The sequence below is a fragment of the Pogoniulus pusillus genome, chromosome 19 (genome assembly GCF_015220805.1).
Source record: "Pogoniulus pusillus isolate bPogPus1 chromosome 19, bPogPus1.pri, whole genome shotgun sequence".
Lineage (NCBI taxonomy): Eukaryota > Metazoa > Chordata > Aves > Piciformes > Lybiidae > Pogoniulus > Pogoniulus pusillus.
This window is the reverse complement of record NC_087282.1, coordinates 13,842,423-13,869,280: the sequence shown is the minus strand read 5'-3', so window position 1 is coordinate 13,869,280 and position 26,858 is coordinate 13,842,423. Positions and strand designations below refer to the sequence as shown.

Below are 26,858 nucleotides of genomic sequence, written 5' to 3'. Positions count from 1 at the left end.
GAGTGAATTTGTGTTAATGAAGTTACAAGTGTAGAATCTCCAAGTTTGATGAAAAATGCTAGATGCCTGCATCTCTTTCCAGTCAGAGCTTCAGTGTTCAGGTATGTTCTAACTGCGTTTGATGTAATAGGTTCAGTGTGGTGCAATTCTGCCTAGCCACGAGAGAATGTTTTTACTGTGAGAATGCTCAGCACGGAACAGGTTATCCAGAGAGGTTGTGGAGCTTCCATCTGTGGAGGTATTCTGGGTTACCTCATGTAGCTGTCTCTGCTTGTATTGGAGGTTGAACTGAGCAATCACCAGAGATCCCTTCCAGTTACTCTGTGACTTGGTGTTACTAGCCTGACCATCTCTGATTTTGCTGCTGGTAGTTCAGGCTCACATGGTGTATTGCTGCCACTAAAGTTAGTCTTTTTCCAGCTCATCTCAGATTGTCATCACCTCTGCTTACAGCAACATATGTACCAGTGAGCAACTGGATTAGGGCAGTTATCCAGATCCAGTAAAAGAATTGGTTATTTACATGATGAATCAGTTTTTGTGTATAGGTTGCAACAAATTCTTGTGCTGGAGGAGACAGGGGAGAGCTGAATGTGTGGGTGGCATAAGGTACGTGTGTCAGGGTGCGACAATTTGCGTCCCTTGGCAGTAGAGCAGGTTCCTGCCAACTTGAACAGCTTGTGTGAGTCCTGACTGGAAGGTCTTGCTTGTTTTGATGTAATTGGTATATCAATAACTTATACAAGTACCACATGGCTTTGGTTTTGGAAAACTATTTTTGAGCAAAGAAACAACCACTGGAAGTGCTCTCTTTCTCCACCTTTATACAACCACATGCTTTTGGTAGGGTGAATTTATTTTCTGGTTGTGTTTTTTTTTCTGAGATGAGAAGGCTCCTTAGGATATTGCAGGTCTGTTGATTCCTTGTTGGATTAGGAATAACAAAATCAGCAACTCCTTTTGGAGATTTTATTATCTTTCACCCTTTCTAACAATCTTAAGTTATTTTTGTGTGTTCGGTTACTGTATTGACATGTGTCATATGAAACAACTATGTAGGCTCTGCCTTATAACTGAAATACTTCAGTTTGGGTAAGTCTGATGCCTTTTTTTTTCCTTTCTTCTTGTCAGGAAATCTTCAGAAAATTTGCAGGTGATAAAATACTGACCTGATTATATCAAGACTCGGGCTGTATGAAAGGAAATCATACTTTTTGGGGGGGAAGGGAAAAAAGGGGCCTAGTACCAGTTTTAAAATTGTACATTTAATTAAATTCCATCTATTTCAGCTTTATTTACTATAATCCAATGATTTTAAAATACGCTAATGTGTGTAGCATATTAGAGAGATGCTTTGGAAAAACATGTTCTGATGTCCTCCAGATCTTTGGGTGCATTCATATTAGTATGTGAGTTTAGATGGTCCTTTGTTTATTCAGTTTTCTTGATAATATAGAGGGGCTTGGTGAGCACAAACTGGATCCCTTGAGAGTGTAAGTGACCTAGAACAGGGTCACTGTTCATCCAGCCTGGCCTTGAATACCTCTAGGGAGGGAGCATCCACAGCTTCCCTGGGCAACCTCTTCCAGTGTCTCACCACCTTCACTGTAAAGAACTTCTTCCTAACATCTAGTTTAAATCTCCCTTCTTCCATTTAAACCCATTACCCTTCATCCTGTCATTACAAGACCTTGTAAGTAATCCCTCTCTAGCCCTCCTGTGGGCCCCCGTCAGATATTGGAAGGCTTTTAAACTGGTCTTCTCGAAGCCTTCTCTCCAGGCTGAGGAGTCCCGACTCTTGTCGCTTGTCCTCATAGCAGAGCTGCTCTAGTCTTGTGATCATATTTGTGGCCCTCCTCTGGACTCGTTCCAACAGTTTGATGTCCTTCTCATGTTGGTGGCTCCAGAACAGCACAGGGCAGTCCAGGTGAGGTCTGATGAGAGCTGGTCCCAGCACTGACCCCTGAGAGATGCCACTTGGCACTGGTCTCCTAGTGGACATTGTGCTATTGTTCACCATTCTCTGCATGCGACAATCCAGCCAATTCCTTATCCAGCCAGGGTGTTGTCTGGACAGAGGCAAATGCCTTACTCAGATGTGCTCCATCGTTCTGCACTCCAGCTGCTGGTGCTTGTTCAGTCTGCGGAACCACACTGCACTTAGTTTGACTCACCAAAATGTATGTAGCATGACTATGGGGTCATCGGCACCAAACCTTCTTGTGCTTTCGTGTAGATATAGTCAGTTCTTTCCCTTCCTCTTTCCCTGTCTCAATTAAAATACTTTTGATGTGAGTTGTTGGATTTCTGTTATTCACACATGGATACAGTCTGAAGAAGGGGACGATAGTCTACAGAAAACCAGTTTAAAAGCACATCTGGTGTTATTTTTCTTTTACTTTTTTTTATAGAGGATTAATTTTGTCTGTTTATTACTTGTTCCGCAGTGTTTCATTTCAGCTTCAACAGTGAAAATAACTGGGACTTAACATAAAACAATTGCAAAGATGAACTAAAAAAACTTGTGCCCTTGAGCTTCTGTTGAAGTTTAAACATTGAAAAAAATTAGATAAGTCTTGAATTTGAAGGTGATCACTTAAGATAGGAAACATTTTGCAAAAGCTTGTTTGCCAACACTGATATAGATGAAAAGCTAGAAAGCACTCCTGTTCCACTGATGTTTTGAAGCCACTTTGAAATTTGGATGAAGGGCACTCAGGCTAGAGGCTGGTAGGATGCTGTGGAAGAAAGAAAAATAGATTTTTGAAAACAAAATTTAAAAACTATTCTTCCAGATGCTGATAATAAATGGAACATTCCACACCTACATTTTTGAAGTGTCTGAATAAAGTGGATGGTAACTGTGCACAGGAACGAGGTTTTCCTGGTGCAATTTCACAATCCAACCCATTATGATCCAGCATTGCTGCTGAATTGGCCAGTCCTGCTCTTTGCCCTGCTCTAGCTGTGAATTTTTAGCACCTCACTTGCCATCAGAGAGAATTGTCATGTGAATGTGTGGTAAGTGGAATCCAAATGAAAACTGTTGCCTAAAATCTTATTTGTCCAAGGTGTTTTGACTCGCTTTGCAGAAGCATGATCATTAGTAAACCCAGATGATGAACTAATGTAGTGGGCTGTCCTTGGCTTGGTGTTAGGTGCCTGTCAAAGCTGCTTTATCACTCACCTCAATTGGACAGGGTAGAGAAAAGATAACAAAAGGCTCGTGAGTCGAGATAAAGCAGGGAGAGATCAGACTGAACTTGGGGAAATTAAATTTATTAGCAGTCAAATCAGAGCAGGGTAACAAAAAATAAAAGCAACTCTTAAAACGCACTTTCCTCTCTCTCTCTCTCTCTCTCTCTCATCCGTTCTTTCCAGGCTTAGTTCTGCCCCTACGTTCTCTACCTCCTCCCCTCAAGCAGTGCATGAGGACAGGGAATGGGGTCAGTTCATAAACATTGTCTGTACCACTCCTTCCTCCTCCCACTCTTTTCCTGCTGCAGCATTGTGTCTCTCCTACAGTCCTTCACAAGTTTCTCCAGCGTGAGTTCTTCCCGCAGGCTGCGGTTCTTCACAGACTGCTCCAGCACAGGTCCATTCCATGGATGCAATCCTTCAGGAGTGGGCTGCTACAGCATGTTCTTCATGGCTTCATAGCCTTCTTCAGGCACATCCACCTTATGGGATCTCCCATGGGCTACAGGGATCTTGCCTCACCATGGGCTTCCCCACAGGCTGCAGGGGAATTTGCTCTGGCAACTAGAACACCTCTTCCTTTCCTGCTTCACTGATATTGGTGTCTGCAGGGCTGTTCAGTGTATTCTCGCTCCTTTCTCTCAGCTGCTAAGACAGCAGTTTTCCTCCCTTCTTAAATATGCTATCTCAGAGGTGTTACCACCGTTGCTGATAGGCTCAGCCTTGTCCAGCAGTGTATCACATCTTGTCACCTGCTGGCATTGTCTCTTTCAAACGTGGGGGAAACTTCTACATTATCTTGCAGAAGCCACACCTGCCACAAAAATCTTGCCGTGCAAACCCAATATAGGTAAGCATGTACTAGGGGACAGCAGTCAACAGCCAAACTAAATTAAGTGTGTTGTGTCTATATTAGGACACCACTTGTCCTTTCATTTCCTCCTTCAGTATCTCTTGATCTGTAGAATCATTTGACCTAATACCTACTTTGCCTAACATGTACTGCCTTTTAATGTTTTTTTATAATCCTAGTGAGAGACAGGTGTTTACTGTTTGAGTGCAGCACTTGCTCTGAATTTAGGTGAGCAGTGGTATTGTAGGATAGTTTCCCAAGGTCGCAAATCAGGTTGATAGCTGAAACAATAATAGTAGGACACCTTTCCTTTCAGTCCTGTTTTAATTAGGCTAAACAGTGTCGAAATAGCTCTAGACTGGTGGTGAAGCTGTTTCTTTAGAACATGCAAGCCTGAAAATGCTGGTGTAGGGACTGTTGCTGTGCAGTAGAGGGAGGAGCAGGCTTCACTTAGTGCTTCTGAAGTGGTTCTCAATTTTTAGGCTCCTATATTTAAAAAAAAAAAGTCTTTTTTTCAGGTTATGACCAATTTAATAGCTGATGGATCTATTAATACATTACAGAGAATAAGGGTTTTGCAGTGTAAGTTTAAAAAAACCTTACAGATAGATTCTTAGCTACAAATGTGTGACACAAAATCACTTTTGTACAAAACCAGGTAAAGCATTGCCCTAAATGAAATTTTCTTTGTGGCAAAGGCTAGTAAGTCTAATGCCTTTACTTACATTTGACCTGCTATTCTTCACACGGCTTTATAGCACAAAATGCTGAGTAATCAGAGGACAGACAAGTTGAGAAGACATTTTACTATTAATTTGTATGTTTTCTTTGGTTATTGTTTGTCTGTATGAATATTTTGCTCTCAAAAGATTAATTTTTGTGTGGTTAGAATAGGAGTTAGCAAATGAGAGTAGATAATGTCTCAAGTGTTAGTCACAAAGACATGCATACTAGTCTGAATTTATTATGTAGTGAGAACAATAATATTAGAACTTTTCTGTAATTCCCATTTTTCTTTTCTAAAATATTGTTTCCAAAACAAGTTATTTATAAAGCAAATGAGCAGAATTCCACATGTGGTTTGGCTTTTTTTTTTTTCACTACCAAAAATGTACTTTTTTTGTGGCCTCTTTCAATGTGCATTAGTTTTTTTAGATCATCTGGAATGGATATAAAACCTCTTTACATACTTCTACTCTTAAATAATTCCCAACATATCGTTATTTTTTTTTTAACTTAATGTAAATAAATTGTCATTAGATCTCTCTCCTGAAATAGAGCATGCAATTTGGTAAAAACAAAGTGTGCCATTAGAAACTTCTGTAGTTTTTATGAGTTTGCTATCCATCCATGAGAAAAAGGGAAGCTTAAGTTCAGGGACCAGCAGTTGTGTGGCAGCATGAGTCTAGTAATTGGAGAGGTAGACTTTAGACAGATGGAGAAAAGAATTTTTGAGATACACTTGAGAGTAAACTGGGCTTTGTTGCACTCTGTCAGAGTTGCTCAAATGATTGATGGTATCTGTGTAGTTTCAAAAGCAAAGTGTCCTCTACTCATGCAGAAAATCTTTTCATTACAAAGTCCTGTTTTGAGTATTTCAGAAGATTTAAAGACATTACAGATTGATTTTGTAGCAGATATTTTATATGTGGTTATTTTCACTCCTTTAAATAGTAATTTGCATTAATGTAATGACACCTTTCACTCACTTTGTGAGAACTTCCATGTCTTCCTTATCTAACAGATTATTTTTATTATGTTTTTTAGCAATAATGGCTAAATAGAAAGTCAGAAGTTAATAATGTAATAGATACTAGAGACGGTAAAGATGAGTGGTTTGAGATGATGATATTCTGAAGTTCCTGTAACACAAAAAAGGACAGAAAATCTTATATTTTCTGGTTCTCAGAAAACCAGTTTAAAAGTAATGAGCAGATTAAAAAAAAAGGATGGAAGCCTGTATCCTTAAACTGGGTAAACTTCTGAAGGGGGTGTTGTAATTGAGCAGTTTGGAAGCTGGTATCTGGTAGCAGATGAGGTACTATGACTCGGGCATCTCAGCTGGCATGTTTGAGAGGGGTGACAAACTGCTGAGTGCTGACTATTGATACAGAGGGGTCTGAAAGGGCGATTGCTCTTGGCCTCCCTCAGCATGCTGACAGCTAGAAAAAGGCACTCGTCCTGGAAAGCAGTAGCAGCTTTGGGAAGAGAAAGTCTGAAACAAAAAATGTAAAATGAGAAGCAATAGCATGCATTATGAAGCGGTGGAGCTTCATAACAAAAGCATAGGATTAAGGTGTTGCCTTTTTACTGTAATGAGCGTACAGTGCAAGAACTGTAGTTCCTGGTGTCATAAGCTGCCTAGACAAAATTCCCAGGGCGATGTGTTTTATAAATTAGTGATGAATACTGTAACAAACAGATCAAGAAATGATCTGATCCCACATGGATGTTTTTTTACAAAATCAATGCAGGATACATGTATATGTACACGGTTGATTTCATGGAAGCTTTGCATAAGCATGTAGCTCTATCATATCTGTTTGTTTCTAAAGTTGTAGGTGAAATTCTGTCATTATTACTCAAGTTTTACATCCCCAAAGGGGACTTTAGGTAATAAAATAAAGATTATATTATTTTTACCTGTAGTAGAATCTTAAAGTCATTTTTCACCATCTCCTGTTGTAGCAGAGTTACCACAGACTTTTTTGATTTTTTTCAGATGATTTTAAACATTAAAAAAACATTTAAGTAGGCTTTTTGTTACTATTTTAAATGGAGTCCTTGGTGTGTTTTTATAATAAGGTTGCATGTATTTTACTGAGGGCTTAACAAAATTTTAACATTTTTATTTACTCTGATATTTTCTTCTAGAAACAAATGTTTAAGCAATAACTCACTTTCTTTTCTAGATATGTGTTGAGATTAAACATAATTTCTTTGTGAGATATGTAGGTAACTGAGTTTTACTTTTATTTCAACAGTGAAAGCAAGTTGAATACATTGGTGCAGAAACTTCATGACTACCTGGCTCAGTCATCAGAAGAATCTGAGGACGCAAATTATTCTCCAGCACTATCTAAAAACAGAACCATAGGTCAAGTCATGTTATGTTTTCATTTTTAACATATGTACGATTCTAAAGTCAAGTCACTTTGTGATGTTACTTCACTAGGATCATGCAAAGTCCTTATGTGGGTTCACTGGTGATACCTTAACAAATACACAGTAGGACTTTGATGCAATATTTACTTCAGTTCTGAATCTAAGTGGGAAAAAAAATCCCACTGGTAATTGACCTATGAAATATGAGATGGCAAACACACATGTGTCTGCTCTGGTAGAGGACTCCCTGTTCACTTTATATAAGTGCAGTATCTTGGTTTTTCTGCTGAAATAAAGTTTTTACAGTCTTTGTAGCTGTGGAAGAAGTTCTGGAGGTTGTTCTTTCATAATTATTTAAAGTAGATTTCTGCATGTAATCTGTAAAGACATCAGACCAGTACCTCTGAAAAACCTTGAGTCCAACAAGAGATCAATTCAGTATTAGAAATTTTTACTTAGAAATAGGTGTTGAGTTTCAACACTCATTACAGGCTTGTAAAGTGAAAATGTTTCACAACAATACTGAACAAAATTTATTTCTGAATTAAACTAGGTTAAACCCATTTCTTAGTTTAGTTAGGACTGGCTGCATATGCAAACCTTTCAATCTCTGCCGCTTACTGAGCTAGAAGTTGTGCTGAACTGGTAAGACTGATGTTGACTGTTACAGAGCTTATTACCTAGGACAATGAGAGTTTGAAAACTAAGCTCTTATTTTCAAACTCCTGTTGTCTGAAGTAATAAATTTACATGGGTTTTCTGGTGTGCAGTTAACATTTTTTATTGAGTTTGCTGCCATGTAGTGCTAACCTCCTTGTGTCAGCAGCAAACTGAACTGTTAAGAAAAATTATTCATGTGATACTTCAGCAGAATAATAAACTAAACTATGGTACAGATCATCTCAAAGTGATATTCTGCTGAGGAGCATACTGTGAAAAAGAATTCTTTCCCTGTATCCTGTGTAGTTATAAAGCAGAATTTGACTCCTTGCCTAATAATACAGATTTCCTTTGAAACAGGGGAATACTTTATTAATAGCAAACATGATTCAGTTTTGGTTTTGAGATCTTTATGAAAAAGAGCACAGTTGAAAAGTCAAGATTTAATTGCTTAAGTATTAAGAAATGCCAGAATTAACTGCAAATTTACTTCCCAGTTTTCTGTGCATAATGGAAGTGTCTTTAGCTGCTGCACCTTATCTTCATCAACAGGATACTCAGTCCTTGTACAAATGATAGACATGATTTGGGCCAAATCATGTTGAAATAGTAATGGATTTTTGGTTTTGTTCCCAGCATTTGAGATGGTGTGTGAACTACTAGGTAGTGTGTTGCAAAGAGAGAGATGATGATGAAGAAGATGGTCAAGTGTGGCTCAGGAGGGTTGGAGCATGTCTCTGCCACGGACTGTTCAGTTATAATATGAAGCCGTTGCACACTGAGCATTCGCATCTTGGGCACTGCTGTGGAGCTGAACTGTACCATAATGCTAGGAGTGATAAGATGCCCCAGTAACTTCCACTCTGGCTTTTCTTAATTTGATTTTAACTTGATTTTACAGCCTTGACAAATAATGTTTCTTTATCCTCCTTGTCTTTGAATTGGATATCTCTCTTCTGTACAGGAGGAGAGTCGTTGAGAGTGTAAGAGAGACTTACTTGCTGCTCCTGTGTGGAGTGCCTGGCTGCTGCCATAGAGCAGCAGTCTCGGGGAAAATCCTGCTTGTAGCCCTGAAGTGGATGGAGTGCATGTGGTGGGCTCAGCACCGGGAGCTGGATTTAGCACATTGTAATTCTGTGGGGTCAGTCATACAGAGAAACAAATAGAAGAGCAGGTCCTCTTGATTTGGGAGTTAGCGTTTGTGCAGTGTGTTAGCAGTCAACACAGAATCTACAGAGATTGTAGTTGTCAGGGTCAAAGAACTCTTTACCAAGCATGTACAAACTGGTGTTTACCATGGTTGTGATTTCACGATCCCAGGTTCAATATTAAGTTTTTAATATCAAGGTGGAGAAGCGAAAATAGTTCTAGTTAGTGCATTTCTTATTTATTCATTAAGAAGTTATTTTATTTCTGCATATACAGTTGCACTCCTTTCTTCCATATATCCTCAGCACTTGGAGGGCTTCTTTGAGCCTGTCAGTGACTTGACTGGAAGTAGTATCTAAATGCTTTCTGTAAAACCAATGCCATACAATGATTTGTGCATTCTTGTGAGGGTTTGTCTCTGAAAGCTGAGGTGTTGTCTTTATTCATGTTGGTGGAACATACAGAATGCTATGATGTAGTGTTAAGAACTAATATTTCTTGCATTTCAGTGGTTTAATTCACTTTCATTTCTTTGATTTCTCTCTATAGGTAAGAGTAGAGAACCTAAAAGTAGTTCATCTTCAATGGAGAACAGTAAAGAGGTAGGAATGAAAATGTTTCTGAATTTTAGTTGCATGGCTGGTACAGAAAATGCTGACTTTACTGGTGCTTTTACAATAAATTCTTAAAGAGTATTGCAAGAATCATGCAGTAAATGTTGTAATTTATGCTGAATAAAGCCATAAGCTATAAAGTATTTTAAAATCAGTTTAAAATGGAGTTTTAAGTAAATTTTAATTTTTCTGAACGGTAGTTACTTAGATTAAGGCAATCCTGTTTCTCTCTTCCCACCCTTCTTTATTTCTAAAGTATTGCAATACACACATTTCCTTCGTTGTCTTTTTGGTGCACAGTAATTCCTGGGAAAAAGGTCTTTAAAATGGTTCAGAGAGTCATATTTTACTTACCTGAGGTACATGATTGCATTTTGTTAAGAAATTGATGCATATTAGACTGGATGACCTTGAAGGCCTCTTACAACCAAATATGTTCTGTGATTCCCTGAGTATATTGCAAGAGGAGTTTTTCTTTTTGAGGAAATGTGCAGAACATTCTTTCATCCTTATTCTGTTTTTTGGCTTATGTGTAAACATGTTCTTACTTATTTTTGGCTTAAGAGAATTGGTCTCTACCTTGTGATTAACACTTGGCACCCTGTCACTCAGATAAGAGCAGGTACTTAGTTGTCCTTTTAGGCCAATAAGCTTCCTTTTTAAAAAAGAAGAAAATATGGAGATAGGGGATTCTTCGTGATGACAAGTGAGTTTCCTTTGTATGGCGTATGAGAGGCATCAAAGACCTCGTTCATGTGCTACGTCTAACACGTACTCTCCTGCTGCAAACAGTGGTGTTTAATATATAGAGAAAGCATAAGTGCCAGTATCCTGCCTTAGTTTGCCTCTGTTGCAGTAAAATTCAGTTATTTATTTGATACTGCCCAAACCTAGTTTATGATGTGCAGGCAGAAACCTCTAAAATGCAGATTTTCTTTAAAGACAGCCAGGTCTTTCTGGCATAAGAGCCAGATAATAAGTGTCTATATTCTCCTGGTAGTTCTTTGGTGCATGCTTGTGGTATCTTCTTAATGCCAGCTCTCAAGAACCCTCCTTATCTGTATGCCAGAAAAGATGATGGTTCTTTCAAATAGGATGAGAAACATTCATAGACTTGCAGCAGCTTCTGCAGTCACTTAAGTGTTGTGAGGGGTCCCAGGTGAGTGTAAGGAAGTAGAAGTGCACAGGAATGTGGAAGTAGGTGGGTGTGTGAGTGTGCTGATCACGCAAGTTAATATTGCAGCAAAAATCCACAGAGCAGGAAGCACTAGAACTGTTGATGAATAGGACTGTCCAGTGATCAGGAACCTTTTTCAGCCCCTCCTTAGGAAAGCTGAGAGAACTTTCAGCAGGTTATACAAGTTGAGAATTTCCTCAATTTCATGATGCCTCAGTTCTCAATGTCTGCAGTGTTTTTCTTTGAACATCTCAACTTGTAACAGTTCCATCTCCATTTCTTTTAAGATACGTGCATAAGGAGCATTAGTGGCTTAGAGTTTGATGACACCTATTTTTAAGTCTCTTTTAAAGAACTGTGTCTTCTCAGGATCTTCCTACTGATCAAAAATCCATAGCTTTAGATGACCTGAGCTGGCATGACTACTGAAATCAGGAGTCACTTTTTAAAATGCCTTTCTTGATTATTATTTTTTTTTTAATAAGAGTACTGGTGACTTCCAAGATGTGTTCTAGTAAGAAACTGTCTTTGTTGACAGGTTTCTTGGTCACAGATGTATTGACTTCAATGTTTTCCTCTTTTTAGGGCAGTAGTTCTTCGGAAAGAACCAAATCTGTGGGATCATCACGTTCAAAAAGGTTGGTTTGGAAAATAAATAAACTGCTTTTTTGGCATGTGGAACTGGAAAAGCCCATCCACTAAACCGGCTACTTCTAGTATGCACCAGCATGAGTCCATCCGGTTAGCAGAGTGCTGGTTAAAAAATTACCTTAGAATGATATCAAAATTCAAACCATTTTGCAGGATCATAAAATGTGGGGTTTACTAACAAACACAGCAAAGTTATCCTCTATCTCCAGGACAAAGCTGTTAATACAATTGTTTTTCACTCTTGCTGTTCCTATATGCAGAATTCCTCCAGAATTGTTAACTGGGTCATACGATAAAACGGCTTTATGTACCTTATTGTGGGAGGACTGCAGAGTTACAAGTCTAGTTTTATATTTGGCTTTAATTTCTCCCTCATCTTTGAATCTAGTGCCCTGCTGAACTATTTGATTTATATTGTTTATGTAGTCTTGATATTTTTGCTCCCTTTCTATCACTAAGGGCATTTTCACTCATACATTTGTCATGCTATGCCTGATTGAGACAAAACCAGTACCCTGCAGTAGTTCATGTATTACCTTCAGACTACTGAAAATGATGCTTGCACCTTCCCTTCCCTTCCGTAGTTATTTTCCTGTGCCATAATATGGTAAATTCATTAATTTTACTAGATTCAGTTCTAAATTATGTTTGTGTGCAGTTCTGGCAATTGGTCTTTTTATTCAGCAGTCAGCTTTTAATTTCCTTCTTCGTATTCTTTATTTCCTTACAAGCATCTTTTCTGCCAAGCTGCTTGTTGTCTTTTGCTGATGTCTGTGTGTTCTGTTGCTCTGCCTGTTAAACTCAGAGTGATGAATAAAATTCCTGAGCAGACAATCATTTGTTTCATGTAGGCTTTTTCCTAGAAGTGTGATTTCCCTGAAAACCTTCATAAAAAACACATCAAACTTTGATTTTAATAAAAAAATGCAGCAAGCATTTGAAACAGAACTATTTTATTAGTGTGTCTTTCTGTTTTACCTCAGAGGGGAGAATTCCTGTTCCTAACAAGAAAATTGGCCTACAGCTTATGTATTGTAATAACTTGGAGAACCCCAGCTCACAATGGCTTAATTTAATTCTGGTATTCTACTTGCAAAGTCTCAGTTTTGCCTGTTTGTCACATTATGGTTTGTTTGTTTTTTTCTTTTTGTATATGCAGGAAACCTACAGTTGTAACAAAATACGTTGGCTCAGATGATGAACAAACTTTAGATGATACTGTAAATGAAGATATTTCAAATGAAAACTCAGAAAATGATGTTGATATGCAAAGCTTGCCTAAAGGTAGTTCATGTCTGTCTTTATTTCTGAATTCAGCTAATCAGACAAGATTATGGTGCAGCCTAAATAATTAACTAGAATGCACATGTAGTAGTAAAGTGCCTGTGTTACATCCTGCTGGCTTTTATATGTAAGCGTAGAAGCTAGAGCTCAAGCACACACACACTGCACACTCATTTTAAAAGAGGAAACCAAGCACCTTTGGTTTTGGACCCAGCACATACCAGTCTGCGTGACTGTGCTGGTGGCTTAGTTTCAAATGTTTACTGGCATCTCAACATGAAATGAGATAAACTTCATTCTTTTGTGGAAGTCTTGAACTCTGTCCCTTTCAAGACTTACTTATTTTACTGTTATGTCTTTGAGGTTTTTGACAATTAGATTAGGGCAAAACTAAACCGGAGTGAAGGAAATGTCATTACTTGATCTAGTTTCTAGTTCTAAGCATCCTTTTAAACAGTTAATACTATAAGCCTACCTCTTTCTCTTCTTAACTACAGTGTAAGTTTGATCAATCCCTTCTGTTTCTTACCTATTAAAGCTACAGTAGAGACTGTAGGTAGGGACTACTACTGCAGTAGCATGTAGCTACTGTATGATTTCCAGTACTTAAAAGCAGTCACTTTACTTTTTTTTTCAGAATATTATTTTATTTCCACTGTTCTTACATCAAAAGTGTGAATACTGAGCTCTTCAGTGGAAAAAAAAATTTAATTCCCATGATTTTGGTTAGTCCTCTGTTTAAAAAACAAAAGAAATTTTGAGTTTTGTAAGATGAACCGGGTTTTATTCTATTGATTTTTCATCTATTTCATGTTGAGGGAGACTGGTTAGAAAGGGGAAAACAGCAAGAAAAGTGTAGTTCCTATAAGGCTTTTGATTCATATAAGTGATCTAACCAAATCCCTTTATTTGTAGCACTGTGTTGCAAATCCCTGTAGCACACACACCTAGCAGTATGATAGTCTTGGACAGTCCTATTCTGTATGTATTGGGCCAGGGCAGGGAGAGCAGAATTTGCTCTTCATAGCCCATTCAGTCTTTTCCCTACAACCGAAAACTGAACGTAGGGAAAAATGTGGTGGGGTTTCCTGCTTGGTGGTTTTGTTTGTTTTTATTTTTTTCCTGTGAAGATCTGTGCATTCCAAACTTTGAGTTTTAGTGGAGAGACTGCACTTTTTTTTTTAAAGGTACTATGTTGGCTTTTATTTAAACAGGACTTTTGCACTTCATTTAATAGTCTCCAATTTCTAAATGAAATTATTCTAGGTACAGTGGTTGTACAGCCTGAGCCAGTGCTGAATGAAGACAAAGATGATTTTAAAGGGCCTGAATTTAGAAGCAGAAATACCGTTAAAATGAAACCTGAAGCTCCTAAAAAGCGTGGAGGTAAATACAATTTAAAGCATTTGTTAAAATGGGTTTAGATTGTTGCTCATGACCACATTTGGTACATTTCAAATTGTTCATTATTTCTGATAAATTATCCTAAAAATACCTCCACTCTTCTGGCTTTTTGTTCATGAAGGATTCTAGCTGGTTGAAATTAGCCTCCATTGCTGCCCCTGCAATGCAGCAGTGAAAGCTAAGATAAGTTCTCATTAAACTTATTTTCAGCAGCATAGGATGCATCATTAGGTGCTCCATACGTACCCTTGCTTTGTGTCCAGAACAGTTGCTTGATTGCAATCAGGTGTTTGAGGTATTCTTGTTTTAAGGAACTATGCTGAAACGTGATGGATGGGGCAACATTCACTGACTCTCCAAGAAAGCAGTCATATTTGAGCAGGAATATGTGTAGGCATATTACCAATCACCAAGTGAGCAAGAAACCTAAAGCTTCTAATAATCCAAAGACTTTTTTTTTGTTTTGAAATGATGGCGATCCCCAGAATCTAGGGGAGATTCCCTACCAATGGGCCTGCCTAAGGATTATCTTTGAAGAGGTGCTCTGCCAGCCAGTTTTCCATATCCACTGGTAAAACTTGAGGAGCAATCAGGTAGATTATAGTGGTAACAGAAACTAATCTCCTATTTTTTTCCAAAAAGTAAAGGAGAGGGAGGATTTTATGCAAAGTAGCCAGCAAGAAGGCAGATATTTTCCTTAATACTACTGGCAGTGTCTTAGTTCACACATACAACAATAACCACTGGACTCAGATAGCTCTTGTACACACTATTCATCCTTTCCATTGCATCATTTGAGATACTTGCTCTTTTTTAAAGTCTTACTATGATTTAATGAGTGTTGTTTCTTCATCTGTGGTTGAAGAGGAATGAAACGTGACTGTGTGGAAATGTGCTTGTCTATACACATCTGGAGCCATGCGTGACTTCAATCACAGTCTGAGCAGTAATGTTTTCTCTGAATTATTAATCTTCAACAGTTAGTTTCTTTCCATCCCTGCATGATGTCTTGTTCAGCAAAGAGCAATGCTTTCCTCTTTGTCTTTGTAAAAATTCCACAAAAGGCTTGACAGGAATCTTCAGGGTTATGGTGTTAAAAAGATAGAACTGTTCTACTTGAGTTCTGTGGCCTTTGTCTGCTTTCCAGGATAGTTTGTATGACCTGTGCTTTCAGCTTTTTTTCTCCATCCCTAGGGAATTTGAAGGCCGCCTTTTGTGTATCTGGACTGGTTAATCATGTACTGCTGCCTGGCATAATAGTTTTGGAAGTCTGAAGTTTGTTTAAGCCAGATTAAGCCAGGCAATTTTGGGTGTATGTGTTTCATTACTGATAGTCCTTGGGTTGACTTTTAAAGTATCCAATATGTGTGTAAAGGTCCCGTCAGCTTCCGGGAAGATGAAATAGGTACTGCTTCCTCTTGTGCTGTCGCCATTTCCAGATCAGGAAAGGTAACCTGGTGAGGGACACAAGTTCAGTCTGCCTTAAGAGCAGCTGGGTTAGAGGTGTATGAAAAAGAGTTTCATGTTGTGATCTGTACAGAAGAGGTAGTGGAAATCCATTTAGTCTACACTCATAGCAAATCTTGTTACACAAAATGGCACTTAACATTCTCTAGGGTGAGGTACCCTGCCCATGCATGTACCAAGTTATTCATTGCTGGTTTAAGGTAAGCATGTAGTAGCAGCCACTTGAGATCCTGAATTCTATGCACAATGCAAGTAAATAAAGGCAACAAAAATTGCCTATCTGTCTTGTTCTTTGTGGAGTATGTATTCACATTTTTAGCAGAGCTTCTGTGCCCTGTTCAAGAGAAAGCAGTAGTGACAGAGCTGTTGCTTTTCTGGCATCCAGATGCTCTTACCCCGGAGTCTAGGAGACATTGTGTCAGTTTTGTACTACAGAATACTTAGGTATTTCTACTAAAAATCTTAGAGTTAGGAATAGTTTTAAAGTTTTTTCACTGTATTGGTTGACTAGCAGTTGTTTCATTTCTTCGCATCATCATAATTTGTAGTAGTAACACGGTTAACAAAGGTTTGCCTCAGAAATTATCCTCTTGTTTCTGATGCCAGCTTGTAGGTTTTAGGAAAGAGACAGGAGAGCATCCTTTTAAAGTTGTAGAGGAGGAGGAGATTGCTTGGGTCTTGAAAACAACTTATTCCTCAGTTGGCTGTTGTCCTCTGTGATTTTTACACATGTAAAAGGTTTGGGAAAGCCTGGGTAACCTTCTGCACTTTCTTTTCCAGGTAGTATGATGTGGTGGATAAATTTCTTCAGGTTTACCAGCAGTGTTTGAAACAGATGTTTGAGCTAGTTTTGAGGTCATAAGAGGTGCTTTACCAGTCCATGAGCTCTGCAGTACATGCAGTCATGCATGCACGGAAGTTGAACACCACAAATCTCATATTCAGAATTCTAGACCTGCTATTCTCACTGCATTGTTAAAGTATATTAGTTGTTCTTACTGATCTGTGACCCAGTGGAGAATGTGCTTCAGTAGCAAGTTGTTAGTAGCTGATATTGTATCTTGAGAACATGCATTCAGCTCCATAACATTGTGGTGTTGATGTTTGATTCTAATTCTGTGTAGGGATTATTTAAATAAATATGTATATAGTCTGTACTCAGACTGTAACTGTTAAGTTAACCATTTCAGTTAATTCCTTTGTACTGCTTACTGAACATGACAGTAAAGGGAAGGCCACAGTTAAGTCATCCTATGTCAAATTTCTGCCTCCTTGACTCAAATTAAGTTTTGGAAGGTGCATGGACTGACTATATGACCTTTCAGAACTGATTTTCCTTTCTCCTGACGGCATCACTAATGTTGAAAACAAAATGGTCTCATAGTATCAGTTAGCTGGTTTAACTGCAAACTGCCTGGCATGTAGTGTGCTTCCCAACTCCACGATCACCTCCCTTTGAAGTGAATTGAATGATTGACATTAAAAAACATTCTTGTGACCAAATGTAGGTAGAGCAGAAGAGCAGTGCACGAACTGTGGGAGCAGTCAGCAAGACAGTGAGAGTATCTGTGTTCTAGCAAAACTGTAGTTTCAAAAAATAAAACTAACTCAACCCCAAACCAACAAAAATTACCATCAAGAAGTGAACAAAAAGTGAAAAAAGACTTTTCAGACATTATTAGAAGGATTTCATATGTCTCCTGTAAATATTTCCCATATTTTTATTTGAGAAAGAGACTTGTGTCAAAGAGATAGCATAATACAAACAGCAATGAGAATGGTATTATATGAGTGAAGAATAAATGAGAAAGGTCATACACCCTATCAGGACTACTTTAAAAGAGTTTTAGTGATGACTCTTAGGTGTGTTGTGATAGATTACCAGTTAATCCACATTAACTGTCAGTGGAAAATAAATTACAAAAGAAAAGATATCTTGACTCTAAGTGGAGTATAGAAATTAGAGGAAAAGTTCTTTCACTCTGAGTGGATGGAGGTTACACAAAGATTAATGCAGTGTGGTAAAGAAATAAAGGCATAACAGGCCAAAATAGTTGAAGAAAATATTAGAAGAAAATTAATCAGCTATATACAGATTATTTGAAAAAATATTAAAGCAATTAATATGTGGTTTATAATCCTTTCTATAGAGGAAGGACTACATGGAATTGTAAGCTGTACAGCTTGTGGGCAACAGGTGAACCATTTTCAGAAGGATTCAATCTATAGACATCCTACACTGAAAGTTCTTATTTGTAAGGTATGTGGTAAACAGTTCTGCAGTTTGTACTGCTTGTTTTCATTTGAAATGTCACATTAGTTGATTTGGGTGGGATTTTTGTGGGAGTCTTATTTTTAGCCATGAATGTCTCAGAACTAATAGTTACAATTCAGGAAACTAAAAGCAGGAAGCAAATACAAATTATAAATTTATATTCTTGTTTTCTTATACCCCAGTTAAACTCATTGTGGTTTATTTTTCTTTTAATGTGCTTTTGCAATTTGAAAGATGTAATTTTAGTGCACTTTTTATGTTAAATGATCTGTCTGAAGTTTATGCCGACTACTCATGAATTATGAGAGTACATTTAATTCTGGATCTCGTGGTAAGGTATTGTATGTAAGTCAACATAGCAATAAAAAGTGGAAAAATAGCTTCAAAGCTGTCTCATCTTGTGTACAGTTCCTGCCTTATTTAATTCATGGCAGCCTTTGTAATAATGGTCTAGTTTTTAATCCAAAACCATCATCTCGTTCCTCAGCTACATGGTTTTGTGGTGGCTTCAGTTAGGCCCTTAGTGCCTGCAATGGAAAGAGATGGGGAACAGGGGAAGAGGGAAACATCCCTACCTCTTTTGGAAACTCCTTAATTTTCAAAGAGGTGTAGAGATATCTCTGTTATCTCTATCATGGTAGAGATTACGTGTGTGAAGATACCTCTAAAGACAAAGAGAGAGATCTGTGTTTCAATACACACAAAGTTTGCCCCGCATTTCCCAAATAATGTTACCTGTTCAACTGTCAGAGTGTCTGAGTCATGCCCGCCTAGTCCAATGGTCTGGCTCATTTCTCCTCCCCATTCATTCTAGCTTGTTTCTTTTATAAAACATGTTTTAGAAAAATCAGCTTAGGAGACAACTGTTTGCAGTCTGGATTGGAGTCCTAACTCTTCTTTATAGGCATGAAAGTCCTAAACTGTACATGTTCTTTTGATATCTGCAAGTGATTTTTGGAGCTTCTTTAGAGTGTTGGATCCAGTAGCAGCTCTTGACTGAGCTCCAATAAATAATTGTATTGTTTGCCATAAATCCTCTGTCGTCACTTAATTGAATATGGCCCTACATTAATGTGAGAGGGAAAGATGGAAGTCCCTCTTCTGTGCGCTCTTCATCTTCCATTACTTTCTGTACCTAGTCCTTCCCTTATTATTGTCCTGCTTAGGTAAAAAGTCCCAGAGTTGAGAAGCTGTTTTCCTTTGACGTTCCTTCAAGAATCTAAGCATCATGTTTTTTGTTGTTGTTTGTTTAGTTTAGTTCAACAGGTATGTAACAGTGTTCCAGATACAGAGTCGTCATCATTGTAAGTTCAGGTGCTGAAGCCTCTTCTGGTCTCTGAATTCATGGATTTTCTGGATTAAAAGACAGAATTTACCTGATAGCTTGTATTGATAGGGATCAAAGTCATGCTTCAAGTCAGGGAGAACCTTCTGTAATAGCAACTGGGAAAAAAAGGCCACATTTTCAAACTTTATTTTAAAGAATTCCACAGCTGAAGCCACTGCTACTACTAGCTGAGTCATGTAAAAATGGTTTTTTACTGTTACCAATTTTTCAAGGAAAATGCTTAGTTTGAACATGGAGATTGGGTGTTAACATCAAGATAAATACTGAAGACTTTTCTTCTTAAAACTTTATGGGATCAATTGCTATCATAAGGATCATCATAATGTGTGTAGGATTAATAGTGTCAGGGAAGAAGTGGTGTTGATTTACCTAGGAAATAAATGGGAACAATGTAATAAATTTGAAGAGAAACAAGCAGTTGATGTTCCAAAATATGCAAACATACAGCCATCAACAAAAACGTGTTTAATTTTTCAAACAGACCTTGAGCCATCTAAATAAGAAGTCATGGTGTAAGACCTGTCCTGTCTATTGACGGTGTCTTTTAGATCAGTGCAAATGTAAAAGGGATAGACTGCTGAAGACCTTGCAGCTGCTGCTTTTAATGACTTTTAATAGTTGCTGAAATTGTAGGAATTGCTGAAATCCATTTGGATTTCAATAAAACATTCCTTGTCCTGTCTTTATAGACTTGCTACAAGTATTACATGAGTGATGACATCAGCCGTGATTCAGATGGAATGGATGAGCAGTGTAGGTAAGTAACACCTGCAGCTCCCCTGGGTTTTGTTTTGTTTTTTCTTGCAATGGTGAAATTAGTGACAGATAAAGATCAGTACATAAGGTCTTAATCAGCAGTTGTTTCTCACCAAGAAATGCTCAAACCCAGGATGTTTGTAATTATTTGAGCACTTGACAGGAAAACATAATAAATAAATATATCTAAAAAAAACAGGAAAACATTTAATAAAGAAATCCATCAGCAAAAATGTTGTAAAAATGACATTTTAAACTAAATTGCATGCTGCCTTTCAAATACTTTAACGTTGAGGATGGAATTTGACATTCTAAGTCTTGTGAGTCATGAAAACTTAGTTTTCAAGAGGCATCTCCCACTTCAGTACTTCCCTATTCTCATATCAAGTATATAAATGTGTAATCCAGTCTTTGAGCCTACTTGTCAGCTGCTTTTCAAGTCACTATCAAAGACTATTGAATCCAGATAGAGATCAAAAAACATGTTTTAGTGGGTTTTTCTGTTTGGTTGATTTGGGTATTTTTTGATAATAAGTGTTTGTCCTAGTCGGGTAATCAAATGGTTTGGGTTGGAAACAACCTTAAAGATGGTCTAGTTCCAGTCTCGCTGCCTTGGGCAGGGATACTTCCTACTAGATCAGATTGCTCAAATACCTGTCCAATGTGGCTTTGAACACTCCCAAGCTCAAAGCCTCAATGAGTTCTCTGGGCAGCCTGTTTCAAGTGCCTCACTACCCTTTTCAGGAAGAACTTCTTCATGATAACTAATGTAAATCCAGCCTCATCCAGTTCAAAACTGTTCATCCATGTCCTGTTACTCCATGCTTTAACAAAAAGTCCCTCTCTTGTAGTCCTTCAGATACTGAAATGCTGCTCTAAGGGCTTCTTGGAGTCTTCTGTTCTTCAGGCTTAATGACTCCAACTCTGTCAGCCTGTGCCTGTACGAGATGGGCTTTAGCCCTCTGATCATTTTGTGGCCTCTTCTGCTCTGAAATTCCGTCAGCGTTTCTCTTTTAATACACCAGTTAGGGCTAGTAAGACTTTAAGCTATTTCCTTTTCCTGTAAAACAAAAGAATTCACTTGTTTTGTTGTTTTTGAAGTCTCAGAAGTAATATGGTAAATAAAATTCAATTAATGTTTTCCATTATTTAAAATGAGTAATGAGATTGTGTTGGGATTTACTGACTGTTTCAGCTTTGTGAGGTGTTAATATAATACCTTAATTTTGTGACTTCAGCTGAGTGCTTTTCAGTCATGCATTTACCAATGCTTTCACTTAACGGATCTGTTTATCATCTACATTTTTAAGCTCTTTATCAGATAATGACAAATACACAAACACCTCAGAATTTGTTGCTTTGCTGGTAAGGAGCCAAGACTCTTACGTTTCCTGTGTCTCGTTTCAGGTGGTGTGCTGAAGGTGGAAATCTGATTTGCTGTGACTTTTGCCATAACGCCTTCTGTAAAAAGTGCATTTTGCGCAACCTGGGTCGAAAGGAACTCTCAACTATACTAGACGAAAACAACCAATGGCACTGCTATATTTGCCATCCAGAGCCTTTGTTGGACTTGGTCACTGCCTGTGATAGTGTCTTTGAAAATTTAGAACAGCTGCTGCAACAAAACAAAAAAAAGATAAGAGTGGAAAATGAAAAAAGTAAAATCTATGACCATACAGTCAAGTATTCTCCAAAGAGAAATAACTCAAATTGTAATGGTGAAGAAAAAAACCTGGATGATTCATATTCAGGTTCACTAACATATTCTTACAAAACACTGATGGTGCCAAAAGACTTGCTGAAGAAAACAAAAAAGCTAGTTGAAACTACAACAAACCTGAACTCTAGCTTTATAAGTTTTTTGAAAAAGGCTGCAGAAAACGTTGAAATGAGCCCAGCGGTGCAACTTTGTCAGCTAAAAGCATTTAAATCTGTTTTGAATGACATGAAAAAAACTCATCTGGCATTAGAAGAAGAACTGAATCTGGAGCTTCAAGCTTTTAATGTTAAAATCAAGGATAAAAATACCAAAGAGAAAAAAACTGATGTTAGATTAGAAAAAACTGAGGTGAAAAAAGATGAAGGAAAGGAGCGTGTGGCATCAAAAGAGGATGACACTGTAAAAACACACAAAAAAGTTGTATCGGAACAGCCTGACAGTGAGCCCATGGATCAAAGTGTTCCCACAAGGGAGCAAACAGACACCAAACATACCTCTGGTGAAGAGAAAAGGTCTGGTGGAAATGAAGAACCTCAGTATGAACCCAATAGTACAGAGGCTTTAGACATGGATATAGTGTCCATTCCCTCATCTGTTCCTGAGGATATCTTTGAGACTTTAGAATCTGCTATGGAGATTCAGATTACATCAGATGAGCAAGACACTGGAAACACAGGAACAGATCATGAGACTCCAAATACAAAATCAAGCACTCCTGCAAAAGATACCAAAGGTGGTACAAAGTTAAAATCATCAGCTAAAGGCACAAAAGAACTGATTGTAAAATTAACTCCTGTTTCCCTTTCAGAGTCTGCAGTTAAAGCTGAAGATCAGGGCAGGAGTCTAGAAAAGGGAAATAAGGATGTGCCTAAAGCAGAAAACTTTGAGTCTGTAAAACAAAATCATACTGCTGACAGTGGCAGTGAACCTTCCCCAGAGAACGACAGTGTCTTATGTGTAGAGGATTCTGATCTCAGGAGGTCCCCGCGTGTGAAGACCACACCTCTGAGGCGTCAGACAGACATCAGTCCTGTAACATCAAATTCAGAAGAAGATAGCAATGACATGTCTAATGAGAAACGTAAGAGAAAACCATCAAAGCAGCCAAGGAGGAAAAATGATAAAAATTCTTCTGACAATTCTGCTGATGGTCCTAGCCCTAAGAAAGTTTCTAAGTCAAAAAAGCCATATGAAGTAGATCATAGCTCAGATTCTGACGAGATGCCAGCTGTTCTTAAAGAAGTAGCTATGATGAGTCGCAGTTCTTCAGATATTGACAGCAACAGTGAAGCACCAACAAATGATCAGAGTTTAGATTTTGTAAAGAATCAACCAGTAAAGGATGAAAATGGAAAACGGAAACGAAAAAGTTCCAGTTCCGGTTCAGATTTAGATGCTAAAAGAGGCAAATCAGCTAAAAGTGCAGCTGCTGCTAAAAAGAAACGACAAAACTATTCAGATTCTTCAAACTATGATTCTGAGTTAGAAAAAGAAATAAAGATTTTGAGTAAAATTGAATCTGTCAAAAAAGCTAAGAAAAAATATTCACGAAAAGAAGGTACTTATGATTCCTCTGAAGAAGAGCAGAGGAAGAAAGTAAGCAGTAAGAAAAAGATAAATTTGAAGAAGAAGAGAGATAAATCTTCTGAAGATGACAACTCTGAAAAATCCTCCCCAGAGAAGGAGATTAATGATTCTTCTAAAGATAAAAAAACTGCTAAAAAAGGGTCAGCTGGTAGAGAAAGCATAAACAGAGACTTAAAGGAAGAAAACTTAAAGGGAAAGCATGAGGAGTCTTCTGATGCTGAGAAGTCTTTGCTGGAGAAAGAGGAGAGTTGTCCTAAAGGTGCAAAGCTCACCGAAGTTAAGAGCGAGGATTTGAAAAAGGCACAGGAAGATTCTTCTTCAGAGAGTACTGAGGAATCTGCAAAGAAAGAGCGCGGGTTTGATTCTTCAAAAGACAGACTCAAGAATAAAAAAGGATCAGAGAGTGAAGTGAACAAATCTGAAAAATTGAAGAAGAAAAGTTACAAGAAGGAACAAGATGATTCCTCTTCTGATGTGGAAAAGTCATGTCCAGAGAAAGGAAGTTGCAATTCTTACGAAAATGACAAAACTAAAACCGATCCAGTGTGTAAAGAAAAGAGGAGGAGGAACTTAAGAGAGAGAGTACCTAAAAGAGTACAGACAGATTTATCCTCTGATGCCGAGAAATCTCCCCCAAAAGAGGAGAGTTCTTCAGAAGATGCTGCACAGAGGAAAAAACAAAGGGAAAGTAAAGAAAAGAAAAAAGTAGGTCACAAAAAGAAAATCTCCAAGAAGGAGCAGAATGACTCATTGTCGTCTTCTGATGAGGAGGCATATGAAGACAGTAAGAAAAAGATTAAAAGAGGGTCAATGAAAGAAAGTAAAAAGAGTAACTTGAAAAACAAAGTGTCGAAAAAGAAGGTGGTTGTCACTTCCTCTTCCTCCTCTGATAAGGAAGAAAATGATGAACAGAATTCAACAGGTCTTGGAAGCAGCGATGAGCAGAAAATTATGCCAGTGACTGAAAACTTAATGCTGTCTGCTGGTGTCGGATTTTGTCAGTCATCAGGTGTGCAAAAAATACTCAACTACACATATAATTGATAAGCTAATAGAGGAAATCTCTTTTTGGGGTAGCATTTAATAATGTAGAAGTGAAAATATTCCCAGGTAGGTAATCATGCATTTACATGTTGGCAGACAGAATTTCTGATACTGATTTTGGAAGCACCCATTTCATTTTGCACAGCTTGTCACTTGTGGAAAAAGTTAGGTCACTGTCCGTGGAGATGCTTGAGAAGCTCTAGTTTGTAATTCCAGCAGACATTTATGTGCACCACAGCTTTCAAAAGCCTATTCCTCTCTTTGGCTACCCATGGTCTGTTTAGCAGAAACTGCTTCTAATTGATTGGTATTGGTGAAATCAAATCTGTCAGCTCGGAGCTGTGTGCTGGAGATGACTCCGAATACTTGTAGTATCTTAAAAATCAAGTAGATGATCTTCATGCAGACGAAAAAGTTGCTTTTCACAGGTGCTTTGATTCTTTGAGTTTAGAGCCCTGTAGGAAAGCAAAGTATGATGAATGGTGTTTTGCATCATTGTAGAGTAGCAGAAAACAAGTCTCTTTTTCTGCATGCTACACAGCCCTGTAATGTTTGTTTTCCAGGGTCCTTTGATGTAGTAGGTGTAGTTGTGTCTGTGCATGTAGTATAGGGGCTTTTAAGGCTTTTCCTTGATGGCTGCCAGAGCACTGTTTTTCCCAGTGATGCCAGTGCTGCATGAGGTTGGAAATAATGAGTGGTTTGCATAGTAATGCATGTGTGGTGGCTGCCATGGCTGTTACAACACTTCCCACAGACAATTGATGGCACTTAGTGACAGTAACTTACATGCAGCAGTACTTTGTATCACTGAACCATCAAAGCCAAGTAGTTTAAAAAAAAAGTTGCTGGTGGACAGTGTATGTTTGTAGATCTGATGTTGAAATGGCCCAAGAGGAGAGAGATGGTGAGGGTATGACAGGAGGTGTCTGAGGCAGTAGGAGTGATTATTTTATTTGCAAGTTGTAAGTGTAAAGATTGGATAATTACTGGATATGAGAGACAGGTGACAGTGTACAAAGCAGAAAAATGAGATGATGATGTGGAATGATTGACAGCAGAGCTAGAGAAATGGTTAGTTACCCTGTAAAGAGAATGCCAAAAATGGAGAGTCTTAATTGCTGTCTCCTGATGACCTAATGGGAAGTTATAGCAAAAACTAAGCTTTGTCAGTGATGAAAGGATGAGGCCCTGGATACAAATTTTGGCAAAGCAGACCCTGAATATATACTAGGAGAAAATTCTTTACATTGAGGATGGTTACACCTTGCTAAATTTTGGACTCTCCTTGGAAATATTCAAAACTGGACTGATCAGGTCCCTGCGAAAGGTGACCTCACTTTGGAGTTAGCTCTGCCTTGAGGATGAAGTTGAAGTGGACTATGTCCAGAGGACTTTTCCTGCATTAGTTACTGTATGATTCTATGAGATTATGCCTGTATTGTTTTAAGGGGAAGCAAATGTGCCCTTTCTCTTAAGTTTGCTTTTAGCATAATGTGTGTCCTGGAAGCTCTGTAGGTTGATTGTTAAAATGAGACTTAGAATCTGGTTTAACCAGCAGGACACTTGTATTTATGTAAGCCTGAGAGTCAGGGCCTTTTGGTGAGCACCTCTTACACAGTCTTGTCAGACATCTGTCTGACTGCCGAACAAGTGTATCTTGAAAGTGCTCAGAGTGAGCTTCTTTTAGCCTAATTTTAATCTTCTCCCCACAAATAGAAAATAAACAATAGAATTTAGGACTGGTAAGGTATTGGTTCATTCACATTTTGTTCTAAGCTTAATTTTACCAGCTAACAGATTTGGCTTCCGTACAAGTCAGAAGAGCAAGAGAAAAGAAAGGAGAAAGGCCTTGAGATCTTGATTCTTCTGATTGAGGCAGGAGAGTGCAGAGCAGCTTATATCACACCATGCTGTTCTTTCTCTCCCACACTACTGGTTTCAGTGTGCTTTCCATGTGAGACAGTATCCCTGTAGTGCAGCTGGGCATTGAATTTGCACTGTGGATGATAGACGTATTTGTCAAAATGTCAGTCTTCACACATAACCAACAGACATGCATGCATTGATTTGGTAATCTGAAAGCAGCAACAGGTGAGGATTGTGGTGGTGAAGTACACTTAATGGCAACAGGGTAGCTCCTAAGTTTGCGAAAGGATTCTGGAATAACATTTGTTTGGGTTTTCTTTTCAATTTATGTAAATTCAGTAATGGAGTTTCTGAAATGGAGCTAGTAAGTTCTTGGGGATCTTAATTTTGGACTCCTAAGTGGAGTATTGAGTCTGTTTTGGTTTAGAAGTACAGATTTCACAGCATGTAATAAGAAATTGCAAGTTGGGTGTAGTAGTAGCAAGCATAGTGTGGCTAAAAGTGCTGCTTGAAAAGCTGGGTACTTTTATTGAGTGTTTCAAACTTCTATAATAAAAAAAAAAAGCTATAAATGTACCATTTAAGTGGATAGGAAAATGCTTACATATTAAGATGGGTAGCTGGCTTTTTTTGTTTGCTAGTAGAATAGTGGCACTATTACTGAGCTGTTTTTAAATGGGGATTCATGTGCTGTGTAGTT

General features: G+C 38.1%; 1 protein-coding gene across 3 annotated transcripts in view; it reads left to right on the top strand.

Moving 5' to 3' along the window:
* Positions 1–26,858, top strand: part of ATRX (ATRX chromatin remodeler) — an 85,843-nt gene that overhangs the window by 5,293 nt on the left and 53,692 nt on the right. The window contains exons 2-9 of one of the 3 annotated variants that reach the window (XM_064159376.1): positions 7,036–7,148; positions 9,515–9,567; positions 11,342–11,394; positions 12,567–12,691; positions 13,958–14,077; positions 17,713–17,822; positions 19,875–19,942; positions 21,349–24,257. In XM_064159376.1, coding sequence (XP_064015446.1) covers positions 7,036–7,148; positions 9,515–9,567; positions 11,342–11,394; positions 12,567–12,691; positions 13,958–14,077; positions 17,713–17,822; positions 19,875–19,942; positions 21,349–24,257 — 3,551 coding nt within the window. The remainder of the gene's footprint in view (positions 1–7,035; positions 7,149–9,514; positions 9,568–11,341; positions 11,395–12,566; positions 12,692–13,957; positions 14,078–17,712; positions 17,823–19,874; positions 19,943–21,348; positions 24,258–26,858) is intronic. The other 2 variants (XM_064159377.1, XM_064159378.1) reach the window with 2 other exon arrangements.